The sequence below is a fragment of the Perca flavescens genome, chromosome 24 (assembly GCF_004354835.1).
Source record: "Perca flavescens isolate YP-PL-M2 chromosome 24, PFLA_1.0, whole genome shotgun sequence".
NCBI lineage: Eukaryota > Metazoa > Chordata > Actinopteri > Perciformes > Percidae > Perca > Perca flavescens.
The window spans coordinates 3,620,286-3,633,562 of record NC_041354.1 but is presented as its reverse complement, the minus strand read 5'-3'; the positions used below and the strand labels follow the sequence as shown (position 1 = coordinate 3,633,562).

The 13,277-nt window shown below is 37.9% G+C and overlaps 2 protein-coding genes across 2 annotated transcripts; one reads left to right on the top strand and one right to left on the bottom strand.

Annotated features, from left to right (window-relative positions):
- The first annotated feature begins 5,616 nt into the window (after positions 1 to 5,616).
- Positions 5,617 to 6,513, top strand: LOC114551023 (claudin-34-like). The gene has a single exon (XM_028572110.1). The coding sequence runs from the start codon at positions 5,711 to 5,713 to the stop codon at positions 6,434 to 6,436; it is 726 nt and encodes a 241-aa protein (XP_028427911.1). The 5' UTR covers positions 5,617 to 5,710; the 3' UTR covers positions 6,437 to 6,513.
- A 3,005-nt stretch (positions 6,514 to 9,518) lies between these two features.
- sumo1 (small ubiquitin like modifier 1) lies at positions 9,519 to 13,105 on the bottom strand. Its single transcript, XM_028572124.1, has 5 exons — positions 12,990 to 13,105; positions 12,553 to 12,627; positions 11,610 to 11,687; positions 11,259 to 11,330; positions 9,519 to 10,533 (listed from the first exon to the last, which is right to left on the bottom strand). The coding sequence occupies exons 1-5, from the start codon at positions 12,999 to 13,001 to the stop codon at positions 10,465 to 10,467; spliced, it is 306 nt and encodes a 101-aa protein (XP_028427925.1). The 5' UTR covers positions 13,002 to 13,105; the 3' UTR covers positions 9,519 to 10,464.
- Between the last annotated feature and the right edge of the window lie 172 nt (positions 13,106 to 13,277).

The following is a 13,277-nucleotide window of genomic DNA, read 5'->3' as shown; positions in this document are numbered from 1 at the left end:
TTTTTTTTGTTTTGTTTTCTAACTAATTGAAATGAAGAGTTTGATTCCAAAGTGCTGTTTTCCTATTGTCATGATATTAAGTTAGCTTTCCATTTCTTCCTTTGTGTAGGATATTATTAGTCTAAAACTTTTACATATGATGCATATCTCATTTTGGAGTGACACTTTATAATTTATACTAGAATAAGAGCTGATAACTGCACATATTCTCATAAAGACGATGTTGACTTTTTCCAGCAGGACAGATGTGGTTCCTTCTACTTGTTTTCTATACGATAATACTCTGCTAATATTCCCTGGATGGTTCTGTTGCCTGTAACCTCAAAGGTTTTTATTCACACTTGGTGCTTTTAGCTGAAGCTCCCATCCAAAAAGTCGTCACCACAAGACTCCTGACTGATCTTTTCTGCTTTCTCAGAGTGAAAGGACTGAGGCGCAGCTGGTGTTTCTGTGGAGGTTAATCTAAAAGTTTGCACTTTACTCTCTGGTTTGGCCCCTTCAGGGGACTCTATATATATATATATACAGTATATTTATTTAAAGCCGTGCCTACTGTAGCCTCCCACCACTGTGAACTTTATGGACTGACGTGGGCGTCCCCCTGGGTACTGTGTACGGCCCACAGGGCAATCTTTTCACCAACTTTCAAAGCAATAAAATGATAAAACTGAGCGATCTGGTGAGCTTGTTCTTTCAATTATATCTAATAATGTAGGTCAGTTTTATGTTATTTTTTTGGAACAGTCCACCTAGCAAAACATTTATCAAGTCAATAAGTGCTTATTTTCTTAAAATCAAGTTTTAATAATTTTCTAGAAAAGAGTGCATTTGGAAACAAGAAAAATGTTGGTTTTTTCCACCCTGCTGTTGATCTGTTTTCTGTCTCCAGGCCTGCACTACTGTCAGACACTAATCCGCAGCATTGCACACAAAAGAGCCCCGTGCATATAAGCCAGAGCAGCAGCCAGAGTTTTGGCAGACCTCTTCACCGCCAAACACCTGTGTTGTGGCTTTTGTTCCCTTTTCGTTGTTTTATCTGCTCCCAGCTCTACTGACTTTACAGATTCCTCCAACCTGTTTGATTTGAATATTTAGTTGTAAATAGATTACTTCATTATTTAGTAGGCCTATATTTGTCTTCCATTCTTAGAGCTATTCTAAGAGAATATAACTTGTTTTAGGCAAACCAAGGATTTAGAGATTTTAAAAAGTTGAAAAAGCAAGTGTTTTTACGGCAGACTTTTCTGCTAAGCTAGGCTAAAAGACAGTAAAGCAAATTAAAGAACAGAAAAATAAATTTAGCCAAATTTCAACAAATTGTTGCCCCATCAACAACAATCCAAACACAACACTGAGACTCCCTAATACTCTTGCTTTTATTTGTAATATCTGTCAACAATAGACACAACAAAAACCCTCTGGGTTGTGTGCATTTATTTAAACCAGTGTATCACCGTGTGTACTTCAGCCGCAGCAACTCCACCACTCGGTCCCAAAACGTCCCAGTTCGAGAGGAAATGACCTAAACATATTCTTTGTAAATCTTTACAATGATTCCCTGAAAGAACAAAACAGGCCTGCCTTGTTGCACCATCCAAATCTCCTTCAAAACTTGCCATTTTCAGCATGTAGCTCGCTAGCTTGAAGTTTGTCGATGTCGTTTCCTGTAGCGAAGGGAGTTGGCAACACACCGAGAGCAGAAGCCTGACATCACGCCGGATTTAAGGCTTTGCCTTTCCTGAAAATGCCCTGTTGATCCAGACTAACAAGAGACTAAACAGGCCTATTCATATGCCCACAGTTCAGATGCTCAAAAAATATTGACGTGTCTCCAAGGTTTATCTGAAACATTTTGGGCTTCATTGTCTGATTGCTGTTTTAGACGCTCTTCTGCCCTGCATGACTTAAATTAGTTTGGTAGTTATTAACGTGAAAATGGTTTGAAGGTCAATCAGGTCTCCGTATCAGACTGATTCTACGTTGCGACCTTTGAAACAGCCAATGAAAGCGTTCTCTGTTTGCTTTGGATGGGAGTGGAAAGAGACGGGGGGGGGATAATGGTCAGATCTGATACCAGAACAGCAACAGAACAATATAGAGGTTATCACAACCAAACACTTAAGAGGACAACTTCAAACTTTCACCTACATATACTCTAGAACAAAACACATTTTCTTTCAGGATTTATTCAACTTTTGACTTGTACATATACCAATTCTACGCAAGTCTTTCAAAATCATGTAAAATTCAAGTGCAGAAAGTTTCCTGTTGTTTACAATCTCTGATGACGTATTTTAGTCTATTGATTTACATCATCTCACACTTTTACAACCCCATGCTGGGACTTTTTCCAGCACTATCCGCCATCCTGGACTTTTACTGCACCTGTTGGAGGGAGAACATTTTTCATTTTCACTGCCAAACCTCTTCAGGACCAGGACAATATGTCTGGCTTTCTTTCTGACTCCTCCTTCAGCACACAGAATGTTTTAACACACTTTTAACCCAAGTTCTTCTTCCTTACTTAGCCATGACTTTAGTTCTGAGGGATGGACACAGTGGCCCTCTCAAATATCCTTATCAAGTGCTGGCTTAACATTTGAGGTAAACTGACAAGTCTGACAATCTGTGGTAATAAAAGGAGGTATGTCATTTAAATGTACCAGCAACAAAGTTATTTAATTTTTTTCAGAAAACCTACATTGTTACAGACATAGTTTTATTTTGCTGGACCGTCAGAGGCAAAACCTGATTAAGCTGTAGGTGGGTTGCTGTGTTTTTGGCTCATGTTTTACAATATTCCCTACATCTTCAAACCGACATGACACAGTTTAAGTGTGAATTTCTGCATTGAAGTGAAAATGATGCACTTTTCTTTCTTTTACAAACTCATGTATTGTATTTCTATTTCATTCTGGTTATTTAATCTACCCACACAACCCAAAACATAACATCCTTATGTTTTTTCTGAAACCAAATATCATTTCAGCTGTAGTTGAAATGACAAATTAACCTGAAGTTAAAAAGCAAATGCACATTTAGGAATTCATCCACATTGTATTGTCCGATTACAAGCCTGTTTACAGACCTTCACCCACAAAATCATACTTTGTTCACAACCTTTGTTATAATCCAGTTACACTTTAATTCTAATTTTACTCTCTTTGGAACTAGATTATGTTTCTAAAACAATCCAATTATTTCAGCAAACCTGCAAAGGGCCATGCAACAGGAAGACAATTTCCCCAAAAAGAGGACTTATAAATATACAGTACAGGCCAAAAGTTTGGACACACCTTCTCATTCAATGCGTTTCCTTTTTATTTTCATGACTATTTACATTGTAGATTCTCACTGAAGGCATCAAAACTATGAATAAACACATATGGAATTATGTACTTAACAAAAAAGTGTGAAATAACTGAAAACATGTCTTATATTTTAGATTCTTCAAAGTAGCCACCCTTTGCTTTTTTTATTAATAAGGGAAAAATTCCACTAATGAACCCTGACAAAGCACACCTGTGAAGGTAAAACCATTTCAGGTGACTACCTCATGAAGCTCATTGAGAGAACACCAAGGGTTTGCAGAGTTATCAAAAAAAGCAAATGGTGGCTACTTTGAAGAATCTAAAATATAAGACATGTTTTCAGTTATTTCACACTTTTTTGTTAAGTACATAATTCCATATGTGTTCATTCATAGTTTTGATGCCTTCAGTGAGAATCTACAATGTAAATAGTCATGAAAATAAAGAAACACATTGAATGAGAAGGTGTGTCCAAACTTTTGGCCTGTACTGTACCAGTTTAAGTTGTTATAACTGCAATAAAGTGAGTTGAAGGTAAGGTTGCACTGAAACTAAATTACAGTATCAATAACACTGCGCTTCTCCATTATATTCTGTCAATCATTGACAGTTTCTTGAGATGACGGGAAGCTGTATCTAGGTTATTGGTGGCAAGATGAGGAAGTGCCATGCTGCAACAAAAAAAGAAACGCATCCTGTTTAAGGTTTGCATTTTGTGTCTAGTCCCAGAGTTTGAAGGCGGCTCACGAGGCGCTCGCCAAAACGGCACTCAGGTACGTCACGGAATGAAGAGTTTCACTTGCAACTGTTTAGTCTTTAATGAACTGAAGTTCCCTGAAATCTTCCAAACCTGCTGGAGTGTTGATCAATAATATACTCAGCGTGGGTTTCAGTGTAATCATTTTTAACTTAAACAAGTTCATTTGCAAAAGCCTTATTTGCTAAATGTATTTAAAAACCAGATTTTAATGGATTTTAAATTCTGATTTATGTTTTTACATTTGAGCGGTGAAACTGACAAGAAAAATATTTGCACCTTTATGTGAGTTTGTGTCATATGGTAGATTGTATGAAAATGATATGAATGAACATAATTTCCTTTTCTTTCTTCTTTATTCCATGTTTTGAGATTTTAGCCAAACTTCTTCTTGTGCTGCTTTCAGTTCATGTTAATTGAACATGAATTTAGATATTGTAATAATTAATGCGAATTCTTCGAAGTGTTTGGCACAGTTAATATCAGGAAGTCTCCTGTTGTTTCTCTAACAAGGAAATACAGTCTAATAAAAACACAGTTTATTCCCATTTGTGTATCAAGCCTAACAACTATTATTTTCTACTCTACTCTGTAAAAAAAAAAAAAAACATTTTAGCTAATGAATAAAAAGCAGAGAGACCAAACTAAGAGAAAGAGACAGTGGATCACATTGTGCATTTATATGGCATTTACAGCTCATACTTTTATTCAAATCAAACAGGAGAAGGTGATAAGCAAATATGGACCTTCTGCCGTCAAACAAGCATATTTGATAAATTTTTAAACCAACCATAATAAATCTTAGTTGTGATGATTACAAGATGTTTCCCCCCATATATGATACAGTTATTTTAGGACATCTCAGGCTCAGCTCTACATAGTCAACATATTGGTATCTTAACATGCCTACGGTGTTCAATATGTTTTAATTCAGTCCCAGCGGAAGTTAGTTTTACCCAACAAACTCTCATCAAGAGTTTGAAGTATTTTCTGTCAAGGAAATGTATGCAGCCCAGATTTACCGCAGCATGAGGAGCATATCAACATAACTCCAGAACATCTGCACACTGAGAGAAATGTATACTTTTTGTTATGTGTGTTTCTCTTTTCGCTGCAGGTCCTTGTGTGACAAAGGAGCATCAGAGGACCTGCAAGGTGGAGAGAGAAAGTGAGAAGAGGAAGAAGAGGGTGAATGAGCTGCGGCCACAGAGACCTTGCTGGATATGAAGTGTGACTCCGAAGTTACAGCACAGTGATGACACTTTCCACCTGGCTTCCATCTCCTGATAATGCCCAGTTTGGGTCGGTTTTTGGTAACCTGACGGGCTGCAACGAAAACCTGTCGATTATTTTCTCAGATAACCGATGAGTTGTTTGGTCTACAAAATATCAGAAAATGGAGACAAATGGTAATCAGTGTTTCCCAAAGCCCAAGAAGATGTCCTCAAATGTCTTGTTTGGGCCACAACTCAAAGATATTCAGTTTACTGTCACAGAGGAGAGAAGAAACTAAAAAATATTCACATTTAACAAGCTGGAATCAGAGAATTTTACTCAAATCGATTAATCAATTATCAAAATAGTTGGCGATTAATTTGATGGTTGACAACTAATCATTTAATCGACCAGCAGCTCCACTGCTATGAACTACCTGGCCCACACCGCCCACGCCCAGCTCTATGCCCTCTCGCTGGGCTGCGTTGGCTGGACTCTCACCGCCATGTCCCTCGGACTCATCCAGTGGAGGGTTTGGCTAGTGTCTGACAGGGAGGTCATCAGCTCCGGAGTGGCCTGGGTGGGCATCTGGCGGGCCTGCTTCAACAGCCACACCCTGGTGACCCCTGGCTTCAGGGTCATGCACTGTAGGTACATCAGCCTGGCCGAGGCCTTCACGCCTCCAGAGATCGTGGCGGCTCAGGTTCTCATGCTCCTGTCTCTGCTCGTGGGGCTGTGTGGCAACGCTGCCGGCGTTTATGCCTTGAGGAACATCTACTTTGGGACGGAGAGGAACTGCCCAATCCGCTTGGCGTTCTTCACCACCGGCGTGCTGTGCCTGTTGGCCGCCGTGATGTCACTCACACCTCTCCTGTGGAACCTGATCTCCGTGGTGACAAATCAGACGATCGAGTTCCCCCCTGAGTTTAACATGCCCCAGGCTCCTGATTCTCAACACGTGGGGTGCGGCATCGGGGTCGGGATGGTGGGGACGGTCCTCATGATTGTCTCCGGGATTATTTTCTGTATGTACAGGTTACCCGTGAGGTCACAGCACCTGGGCGGGTCATTAAATGCTCAATCAAAGACTGACAGCAGGGGGGCTGCGGTGAAAGATAACCCAGCGTTTGAGTCTCACGAACACGATGTTTAACACTGACTCGTGGACTCACAGAGGAAAATAATACAAATGACAACTTTCAAATTTAATTTGCAAATTGAAATAAAAGGTACTTTGTAAATAAACTTGTGGTTTGTGATGTGTTTTGCAGTATACTGGTTGTTTACAGTGACTCATCTAATTTTATTCTCTGGCGGAGGAGGATGAATTGAATGACTCATCTCTTGACAGCAAACACACTATAATGCCAATGCCTTAGTGCCTCAGACTGCCTAAGTAAGTCTTGACAACATTAAAATGTCTATGTTGCTCACTATTTATTGTTTTTATGTACAGTGTGATGTGAAAAAGATAATCTGATATGAATGTACTGACTCACTCGTAAAGGAATAATGTGTTGGCCATAAAAGATCTATAGAGAAATATAAGCAACGTTCTTGCAATAATATAATTTACTCTTCCTCGCACGTTTTCAAATATTCAACTTAACGCTGCAGTGCTGTTATGAGAAAAAAACCTAAAATGTGTTTTATGGCTATTTGCTTCTACCTTTGTGAATAACCTGATAATATAGTTAATAATAATAATATGCAAATAGGATACCAGTTGTTTTAACAAATGAGAGAAAGAGGTTGAAATCAAATGTAAAATATCCTTTAAGGATACTTAAATTGATCACATTTGCTACACTTAATTTTTTGCATATATGACTGGTTAAATTAAAGGAAAGTGTTGCATTTTGAGGGGTTAAAGGGGTTTTAAATGTTTACTGCATTCAGAAATTTAAGAAAAGACTTTACCATATTGTAACAAGTCTCCACCTAGCCTGCATCACTGCATGGACTGTCACCACCCCCTTTAAAAGGTTATATAACTCCACCCCTCAGGCCTGGGATTCTCTTTTCCCTCCAAAACACACCAGGAAGAACAAAGAGAGGACTCATGTGAGTTTGACTGAACTTTTTTTCACCTGTATAATACTTCTGTTTGGGTTATGTTAAATGTTCTGTCTGAAAGTTTAATAGATAGTTTAGTTTATGCTAGATTCCAGAGTTTGAGCCTCTTAATTAAAGAGGAAATTAAGTACAGATTAAACCAAATTTGAATATGCTGTTCAAATCTGTGACATTTTTCTTTAAATATTCCTTTGTTTAGGCAAACTCCTCCACCATCACCTAAACCATTTCCCTGCAGACGACAATAAAATGTTGAAAGGGCACAGCTGGTTCCTGTTTAAATGTGCACACCACATCACATGTTCAGTAAGCCAACGCCATCATCGCAATACAGTTTGTTTTTTTTCCCCTTTCCCAATAGTGTGACTGATTTGAATACTTCGGTCATTTAAACAAGCTCTGAGTTGCTTCCAGATTTCAAGTAAATTAAAACATTGTTCACTGTGAGCACAAACGGCAGTCTAACTTCTTTCTACTAGAATACGTAGATGTTAGATGTGGACACACTCACACAAGTGGACTTCTACATTCCTTCTGTTAAAACCTTACTACAAATCCAGTAAGAAGCAAAACCACACATTGAAATGTCCACAGCAGTATTTTCTTAAATATTTTATTCAAAAAAAGCAAAAAGCTCATCTGTAAAATTTCAAACCATCTGTATCAACGTTCCTCTAATGATGAACAGTCCCGTCACCTCACTGAGATCAAAACACAGCCCTGGGGGTTTGGGTGGAGTGGAGTTCACCCGAGCCGTTCACTGGCGCACGGAGGAAAAATTATGAACAGTCAGTCAGGTTAAAAAAAAATCCAATGGAGGAAATCTTAACTTTTTAAGGACACCTCTGGGAAACCACAACCATTTGATGGATGGTCTATGATCACTGACCCGTGCGTCATTTCATTTAGAAAAGGATAACTACTTGATTTAAAGTTGCTACTCGGAGGTTTATGGATGTTGAAAAACCAATTGTATGGCAGTAAAGACAGCTGACCTGCTTCTGAATTTTGTATTGTGTGCGCCGAAAGCAAAAGTGTCCCAGAGGTGCAGTTCAACCATCATCCATTTCAGCTTTTACCGGGCATTATGGGTGTTTGTGAAGACTGAAATAACCAGACTGTCAACAGATGTGTTTTGTTGTTGGTTATTTCATCCTTCGGCAGTGGAGCATCTCCAGCATGCACAGATCTCGTTTATCTCGTCACACTAATGTCACGGACGCCACAGTTTGAGGGCAGCTCATCGGCCTTCTTGAAGAATGGCATACAACACACAGATCCAGAGTTTAATTCCAAAACCAAGCGCTGACACCACAGTATAACCGCTCACTGATCGTAGATGACCATTTTAAGATTTTTCCTTGAACAAACTGCTGGAGAACCGAGTCATCGGAGTTTAAAATACTGTGCGACTGTCAGCGAGCAAAATATTTCTATATTGGGTATATATTTAGATATCATTACTGAATCTCAAATATAAAAAGACACTGAAGATGCATATGAGATAGCATTCAAACACACTAATACTAAATACAACATACAAGTTAAGCACAATTATCTATTTAAAACAATGTGTTTAAAATCTCATTACCTTTGCAGGTCAATTATCATTTTACAATTTCATGATGGCTGCATTTTATTTAGTTTTTTTTTTTAAAAATGGCACACAGTGATTGTAAATGCAAAATATCCAAATCTACAGAGACAAATGTTGACAATGTGCGTAACCCAGCTGTTGATGAGCACATAGTGGTAAAGTGAACCCTCTCTCTGGTAAGACCGCCTGTGAAAGGCCCTGAATGTTACACAAGATATATGAATTGAACTGCCTCGTGTATCTTTGATGCCTAACCCCTAAACGCCTCAGGAGAGCTGGGCAATATATCGATGTTATATCTATCGTGATATGAGACTAGATATCGTCTTAGATTTTGGATATGGTAATATCGTAGTATGACGTAAGTGTTGTCTTTTCCTGGTTTTAAAGGCTGCATTACAGTAAAGTGATGTCATTTTTTGAACTTACCAGACTGTTGTAACTGTTTTCTATTATTTGCCTTTACCCACTTAGTCAGTATATCCACATTACTGGTGATTATTTATCTAAACAATCCTTGTGTAAATATTTTGTGAAAGCATTAATAGTCAACACTACAATATCGTTGCGGTATCGATAGAGGTACTTGGTCAAAAATAGTGATATTTGATTTTCTCCATATCGCCCAGCCCTACTTCTCAGTCAACAAAATGAACAGGGGTGCAAGCAATATTTTTCAATGTCCTGTACAAGGGAAATAGAAGATGAAGCCAGTGTTTGCATCACTGCTAGTCACACACAGATTTAAAGGCATAGTGCATCCAAAACTCTGTTTCTGACATGTGCCCAGCAGACACAGCTTTGCTTCAGCCTCCTCAAACTTAAGAGGCCAGAAGGACTTTGTGTTTTTTGCCACAAAGTCCATGTGTACTCGCATGTGATTGGCTAATACAATCTTTCATAACAGGGTGCAGAGCAATTGCTAAAAATAGAGAAGATAAACAAGTAAATATTAAAGTTTTTGGTCCCCAAGTGCAGAACACTAAAATTATACAGGAGGGGCTGTTTGAAGACTTTACTGTCATTTGTTCTGGTTTAATTATTTTATTTTAAGAAAGCTGACACAAAGCTGTACACCAACTGTGTGGTATCGTCTTGTGATAATTTACTTTCTCTTGCGGCTGTAATAAGATTAGACAGTAACATTTTCCTTTTTGGGTGAACTATTACTTTAATGCAGACTGTTCCTTGATAGCATGATTTGTTTCTGCTGGCACCCCAGAAAGACGGGACAAAAGCACCCACAATAACGTTTGTCTATATATATTTGGGTGTAACACTCACGTTGAATGCTAGTGCTCGGGTCAACAGCATGAGCATCCCTGCACTTCAGAGAACCAGAGACCCACTGTCCTCTTCCTCGCCTCAGTCTGTTCACACCCTCACATATGGAAGCCCTGATAAGAGTTGCTTTTGATCCAGATGGTTTGAAACTGAACAAAAATACGTACATACATACAAAATAAAATACAAAATAATAAGAAAAAAAAAATTAGAAATGCATGAGTTTAATCATTCCAAAGTCCGCCAGTCTGTTCTTGATAAACCTCGATGACGTCCTCATCCTCCATCCCCAGCTGACATGGACAAACAGCAGAGGAGAGACATGTCAGTAACAAGTCCAAAACACAACATGAATACTGGTCATTTCCCCCTATAAATGTAGAACGCTTGTTTTACTTGCATCAAATTACATCTGCAGAATTAAAAGTGCATCGTTAATTAAATCTTTGTCAATAATGGACCATTTATTTATATTTCAAAGCTGTTATGAACCAATGAGCCAATGAACTGTTCCAGATCTGCGGACAAAAAGCCCTTTGTTCTAAAAGCCAAATTTAGGTGTATGAGTCACTGAGCTTTTGCAAAGTGTCTAAGCTTTGGAAAATACAAAAACAACTTTCATCTGTGACTGCAACAGGTAATGTTCAAATGAAGCAGCAGTCGTTTGGTCCTTGATTAGCTCAGCTGCATGTGTGTTGCTACTGAATAAATGCCTTATTTTAAATGTAAAGTAGTTGATGCATTTTGTGAGAAAAGTAATAGAAATAGCATTTTTATGTAGTTCAGAATATTCTAAATGTTCATTTAAGATGCCAAAATTGCAGTAGTATCAACATCCCCAGATTTCACTGCTCTCATCATTCATAACCCTATAATAAGCAGTTTTTAGGAACCTTGGAAAGGTAAAAAAGGAAGGTAAACGTATACGTGACACACTTGTATGTCTTTAAAGAAACAACACTCTGGATTAATAGAAAAGTCATCAAAGAGGGTTGCTCAAGACGAGAGACAAGTTTACCTCTTTCGGAGTTTGGTTGTCTGCGATTCTCTGTCCTTCAAACAGAAACCTTAGCGTGCTTGCTGGGACACCCTGTAGGACACAACACATGACAATCTAATACAGTGTTCTCTGGTGCTGCTGGCGTTTATTTGACATCTAATCATCGATTCTAAATAATAATGTGATTTTAAAAAAAAAAAAAAAAAAAAAAAAAAAAAAAAAGTTAGTCTGAAAATCCAAAGATTCAAAAACTGGTTCAAAGTCATTTAAAAAGTGATGTTTTTCTCAGTGCTTGGTTTATGGCCAGGAATCAAACCTGTGGTTTAGTAACACGGAGTGGCTGTTGGTAATTTCCCTCTTTCCTCATACCTGTCTCTGACTGTAGGACTCCTTCAGCTTCTTCAGATGTGTCGTCATTTTAACCTTAAAGTGAATTTCGCTGCTGTCCTGTGGGTGGAGAGAGAAAGTGGTGATGAGAAGCAGAAGAAATGCCGGTATGGTTAGGGTGACAGCTTTCTGTTTTGAAGGTAAGGCTGGACTTAGTTACTGACTTCCCAATTCATTTCAGTTTTAATTCATAAAGTCCCAAATTAATTTGGTTTCTTAAAATTAAATTACATCAGATAATTGTATTTCTCTGAAACTCTCTGAATCTTATTCTGGAAACATAGCTATCTTTTAATTGCACAAGTAAGCAACTATACTATACTATATTATATATATATATATATATATATATATATACTTATTTGAGGTAATGTAACCTTTGTGTATATGTGGTAATAACTCTATTTGCACAGTGAAGACAGTATGCACATTGTACAACCCCAACTGCACTATTTATAAAGAAGTAAGCGCAGCTTGCACACAACTTTATAATAGTGCACATATTCTGAGTCATTCAACAACAACAAAAACTTAATTAACAAGTGACTGGACAATTAATGCATCAACAACTAATGTTCAATGCTACATACGGTATCATCCTGATTGTTTTTGCACGCCCTGCACAAAGTAAAGCTTTCTACTCCTTTTTAAAAAACAGTTATGATGTTCAAATTTGCTATAGTGCATTTTACATATTTGTATTGCAATATTTCTTTTATATATTTATGTTCTTGGCTTTTGCTCTATTTTTTTTATTCCCTTTTCATATGTTTATGATATGCAGGAGACACACCACGGCACATTCCATGCAAGTGCAAACTTATTTGGACCATCATTCTGATATTATATCATCATATTATATATGATGATAATTCCTATGTTAAGCTCTGTGAGACCCATCCATCATGCCTGCATTCATACACACCTGGCCAATCACTTTTAATTTAATGTACTCTCCATCCTTCTTATCGCCCCCGTCTTGGCTGGATGGTTTTGTCTCCTATAAAACATCAACAACACACAACAAACTTCAGCAGCAGAAAACATGTAAACGCCACACACATTACAAATAGGCCCGAAGGTTTCATATCACTGATGCTGAACACTGATACTCGCGTATGTGAATGTTTCCGTTTCAACATGCTGGTATTATTACTTCATGTTTTATAGCTGACCTTTTGAAAATGAACTAAAACCAAAGCATGTAATATATAAGCAGTGAGCTCTGGGCCTGAAGCTACATGAGCTAACAGTTAGCATGTTAAATAACCAGATACGAGGTATCAGCCCCAACTAAATTGTCTCTTTTTAAATTTCGGGCAGACTATAAACAATAAAGACTCTTCAAAATGCATATCTTACCGTATCTGACATGTTTTTCCTCTGCTTGTGTTGTTAAAATTGATTGACAATAGATGTAGCTAGCGTTAGCTTACAATCGCAGCTCCAGCTTGATGTTGTGAGAATTCTACATCGACCGGAAATTACGTATTAAATCGTTTCCTTCAAAATAAGTATCTTTCTAGAATGTGAATATTGTTGCATTTTTTTGTTAACTTGAAGAATAAACAATATATGTTTCATCACTCAATGTAAAACATAATAATCAGTCTTAATGTTCAACAATTTATAAGAAGGAAAAACGGGAAA